The sequence below is a fragment of the Centruroides sculpturatus genome, unplaced genomic scaffold (assembly GCF_000671375.1).
Source record: "Centruroides sculpturatus isolate CEXI.00-Female unplaced genomic scaffold, Cexi_2.0 scaffold387, whole genome shotgun sequence".
Classification (NCBI taxonomy): Eukaryota; Metazoa; Arthropoda; class Arachnida; order Scorpiones; family Buthidae; genus Centruroides; species Centruroides sculpturatus.
This window is the reverse complement of record NW_019384709.1, coordinates 196,359-201,690: the sequence shown is the minus strand read 5'-3', so window position 1 is coordinate 201,690 and position 5,332 is coordinate 196,359. Positions and strand designations below refer to the sequence as shown.

At 32.8% G+C, this 5,332-nt stretch overlaps 1 protein-coding gene across 1 annotated transcript in view; it reads right to left on the bottom strand.

Annotated features, from left to right (window-relative positions):
* Positions 1 to 3,799: 3,799 nt before the first annotated feature.
* The window catches only part of LOC111627753, an 11,096-nt gene continuing 9,563 nt past the window's right edge, over positions 3,800 to 5,332 (bottom strand). Inside the window, exons 3-4 of the mRNA XM_023371384.1 lie at positions 4,388 to 4,610; positions 3,800 to 4,272 (exon numbers count right to left, since the gene is read on the bottom strand). Of these exons, the coding sequence (XP_023227152.1) occupies positions 4,209 to 4,272; positions 4,388 to 4,610 (287 nt within the window). The 3' untranslated portion in view covers positions 3,800 to 4,208. The remainder of the gene's footprint in view (positions 4,273 to 4,387; positions 4,611 to 5,332) is intronic.

Sequence of the window (5,332 nt, the reverse complement as noted above, 5' to 3'; positions counted from 1 at the left end):
ACGAAAACAAGCTTGAGCAATGGCGATGTCGAATGGTGTACACTCGGTAAGTAATCCTACAATTTTTTGTTTATAGCGTAGTTTATACGGATTATTTCCAAAAAAAAATATACGTATTTTGGAAATGTTGAGTCGGATTAGTCTAGAATCGATTAATTTTATGGAAGAAAACCTTTCAAACAGCCGTAGTCCGTAAACTTCACACGTGTCGGGCTGTGATTCCTATAAAATTGATTCATAAAGAACGGTACGTATCTACCGTCTTATAGGGGGATCGACTGTATTCGGGATTAAATTTTTTTAAATGTTTTATAAAATTAAAAATGTATTTATATCATATTTTTGTTATTTAAAATATTAAAAAAATATGAAATATATTCTGTTTGTGTGCGTGTGCAAAAATAATCGACGCACATTACACCCAACGTGCAGTAGTAATCAAATGTTAGTGAAAAATAATAAACAAATCATTATATCACAGCACAAAGATACATAATTGAAGGAAAACCGTTGCAAATCAGAATTTTCTAATTGGCAAACTCAGTCTTGCAATTAATGTAAACTGATTAATGTCGGAGAAAGAAGACGGATTTACAACTAGTGAGTTGTAAAATTAAAACTTTCTTCTTCACAAATGTTGCATATTATTAATTTATTAATTTATACAGCAACCCCACTAAACTGAGACACGCCGCAGAAAAAGAGAAGGAGGAGGATAAAGAATATTTCTGAATTGAAGAAAATAAAATGGCAAATCCTGAATAGTAGAATTAAATGTTAATGTAATTTGTATTGAAACCATTTATCATTTAAAATTCAAATTAATATAGTTTGTTGTATTATTACTTTGAATAAATGTTCCTTCTAAGATATTTTGCGAATTGTTAGTAAAGTGACACGCAAACGCTCTTGATCATAATTTAATCATTCCAAAATTTAGCATTTTTTTCTTATCTAAAATATAACAAATAATAATATTAATAATTATATATTAATGTTAAATTATGTAAATTATTAACATTATAAAATAAATATAAGAAGAACAAATCTAATATTAAATGTGCTTTTTGAATTCATGGTTTTAAACTTTAAAACTTGCAAAACTCAAACCGAGTAAAATAATAATTGAATTATTTCAAAATTTAGATTAAATGCATTCTGTATAATCCATGATTTTTTTCATCCACTTCGAAGCTTAATTACTCCAGTGCCTTTTTGTCGAAGTTTGCTCTCCGCTCTGAGGTTTGGTCAAGATGATGCAAGAGAATGGAGTGGTTATGGAAGATAAAGAAACGAGACACCGTTTTACAATGGATAATCGCGTTTTATTAAAGAAGCAAAAAAGGGAATAAACGCTCGCAATTAGTCTGGGTGACTAATTGCTAAATGAGCGAGAATCTAAGCGGGATTTTGAAGATGAAGGAGAATTTCAGCGTCGGTGACAAGAGACCTATTCAATCTTCTCTCGACGAAGATGGCGATGTAACGTAAATGCTTTTTTGGCCTGGTCCTTTGCTGACAAAGAGCGGGATCGGGTCTTTTGGTCCCGATCCCGCTCTTCTTCTTTCCCGGTTGGTACCCAACTTATTACTAGGAGATGAATTTGGGTTGTCGGAGGAGGTAAACGTCTTCTCCGATGCCAAGCCAAACTCCCTCTAATCGTTTTTCTTTGTGACAAAGAATAAATTAATTTCTCACATTCTTGGGCAGTAATTTCTTTCCGTACTAGACGTATATTTTTGTCTAAATTTTTCAAACTTAAAATAAGTTTTTTGTTTCAGTTACATCTTCATTTTTTCGAAGGGATTAAGATCTAGTAAATTGTCAGGTCAATTTAATATCTCTGTTTCTATATTTTCAAAATATGATTTCAATTTCTTTCCTATATGGTCAGGGGCACCATCCTCTTGATAAATATATTCACTGTCAGAAAAGTAATACTTAGCTATTGGTTTAATTAACATAAGATTTTCATTCACTATTTTAAAGTGGCGAATCGATGTTTTACTTCATGATTACTAGTGATCGCGGCCCCTCAGAGCGGTAGGCTGCCATCTTGACCGTTCGGCCAGGAAAATACCGTTCCTTTTAATACGATTATGGAGTTTCATTTATCTCTACAAGTCTTTCTAATGGCACCTGTGTTAACTGAAAAACAATTTATTTCGCTCTATTTTACTTGTTTTTTCTGCTTGCTTATTTTCTTAATTAGCTTCTGTTTTCTTACGATAAAACAACTTTTGCTTATGTCATATTCTCTTTTTTCTCCTTTCGTATTAGTGTCTTTTATATTGATGAATAACAGTAAACAAATTTATTTTATATAATTTACTTTATTTCATTTAGGATCGTTGGTAAATATCATAGAATCATTTGTAAAGCTTTGTTGTTATTTGGGAAACATGGATAGAGTAATTGTTACGACAGAACGAGATACAATTATTGGCCTAAGGAATAATGGAAGAAAAGCTCGTTCCATTTTACAAGATTTCGATTTACGAATGGCGAGCGCGATCGAGATTAGACTGAACCGAAATCGGGATTTAAACTGCAAATTTTTTAGATAATTTTTGTATTAATTTTGAATAAAGATTTCGAATTTATTTAATCAATTTTATCTAAAACTTTATTACCAAAATATATTTGAGTTTTTTGGAATTTTGGACACCATAGGAACACCTTAGGTAGTCCCTAAGGTGTTCCTTGTTTCTTCCATGGAGGTTTTAGAAAACGAACGACAGCTTTCTTAGCAAAAGTGCACTTCTGGGGATTTTAGAGTCGAATGTCGGTAAAAGAATTTCGTCTGATCTTAAGTTTGCCATAAAGTTAGGTTTGCAAACTGTGGATACAGTTTGTGAGAAATGTAAAGGTTGACGTAAATTAATTTTTCGGAAGGATCGTGATTCTGTTGCTTTCTCGATGCCATAAATGAAAGTTGAACAATTTGACATTCGATAGTACGTTTAAAGGCAAATTTGGGAGGATTTCTTGGGATACTATTTGGTCATTTGTCTGGCATCTAATTTGCATAGACCGTATGTTGAGCGCGATGTGTTCGGCGGTGGGCGTGAGCTGTCGAACAGCTGTGGGTGAGCTGTCGAACAGCTGGGCGTGAGCTGTCGAACAGCCGTATGTGTTTCATACGGCATTTCCTTGTCTAATTTGAATCAAATGAAAATTGGTGAACCCGGAAATGTGGTCGAAATCGACGAGATCTTTGTGAGAAAAGGAAGAACGAAAAAGGGCGGCTATTGAAAGGCACCAGGGAAGTTGTCGGCCGAGTTTGCCTCGATAATTCCTGTTTCGTGTGTAAAGTAAATGACAAGTCCGATGTCAGTCTGAACTGTGTGATTAGCAAGTAAAAAATCGAACGTTTGTGGTTCTGAAAAGTCGCAAGAATTGGCCAATGCATTTTACAGAATATTTATCCAATACGTATTTATACGCATTGGATAAATACGTATTGGATACGTTTGGATTTTATGTATAGAAGCTTCTGAGATGGGAAAAATTAAAACCAGGAGAACGTTTCGAGTTGCTCGTCCACCATACAAGTAAGATGTATCCATGAGCGGGTCGTGTTCCAGTTTGGAAAGAGCCAGAAACCGTACCTTCTGCCACAAAAATAACCCCAAGAAATCCGAAAAACATGAGAGGAATCTTGTTGACAAGTGTTAAGAAGACGTAAAAATTTCCTACGAAAAAAGTTGAAGTTATGAAAGAATCAGCCGAAACCTGTTCGTCCGATCCTATACGAAAGAAAATTAAGAAAATAAGGAATATTCCAACGGTGAGTAATGTTTGTTTTATTTGAATGCCGGTATAGTATTGTTAGCACTGGTCGCCATCTTTTTTGTGAATAAACAAGATGGCGACCAGAAGTGCCGCCATAGGGACTACCTATGTAAATTTCTATCGAAGATGCATAATACATTTTCTTATCATGCGCAATACATTCTATTGTAAAGGTTTCTCATGTCATGACGTCCTAGATGCTCATTAATTTATAAATAGCTAGGATGTTTCCTATCATCAATCATGCTAGTTCAGCTAACTTCATTAACTAGACTACATTCATTAACATCAAGTAGATTTTATTTGTGATCTAGCACAATTCCTAATCACAAAATTTAAGCTGATGGTGTAACCTTTAGTGTACTGACGCCTCACATTACCACACACCCAAGATTTCCATTTAGTTAAAACTGTCATTCATAACACGAACAAATTAGTTTAATGCAGTCAGAATCACAAATAAAAATGGTTTTCGTCCTACACGTAAAGAAAAATAAAACAAAACTCATTATTAGCAGTATTTGTTAAGGTAAAGCGTAAAAATTGAAAATATTACACAGCTTCTGGACAAGTGCAATTAAAAGATAAATACCAAATTTCATTTGGTTTAAAAAACTTATTACATTCTGGCTGAACTTTTGCTTCGTTTTCGTCTACCGAATTTAACCAGCATTCTTGAATGGGATCAAGGTAATCGGCAGATTTACATCCGGGAGTTTCATCACAGAATTCCATACATTCTTTGGTTGATTTCACTAGCTTGGAACCGACAGTTTCTCCTGGGATGCAACTATCTTTCTGTACTCCATAATTAACTATATTAAAAATGGTAAAATACAAAACGTTTCATTTTAAAAACATAATTTATAAATATTTTACATGTAAAAATATTAGTCTATTAATTTACATATTTTATATATAAATTCGTACTCGTTAATGTGTTCAAATGCATTTGTTTAAAGACTGGCTGCATTCATATTGGAAACTGTTTATTACTGAATAATAATGAATGTGTGTACTTTTCATGATAAAGGCATTTAATACAGAATCCCAAGATTCCGAGTGGTGAACGAAAAAGGAACATTTTTTTATGTATTATGTAAAGGGAATTTTTGGGAGAAGCTTGAAATAATAAAACATTGTAACACAACGTAGGTTTTATCTTATTGATATTTAATGTAAAAGTACATTATTCTGACATCATGTTAACCTAAATCAAATTGCATTATGTACGAACATCTTGAATTTTCTTAGTGTTTCTTGTTATTCTTTGTGACTATTTGATGACTCCTATTAACAAATCAATTAATTAATAATTATTTTTATACTATAAGAAATTTAATTTTTTAATGTTTGATTTTAAATTTAACTGGAATATTGAACAGATTTCAAATACAGTAGACCCCTTATAACACTGTAGATAATTCCGTGTTATATGAATTCCATGTTGTACGAGTCATTTAGATTTTACAAATACGTGTGCCGGGCTGTGAACGGCTAACGTATTTGTAAAATCTAAGTGACTCGTACAACATGA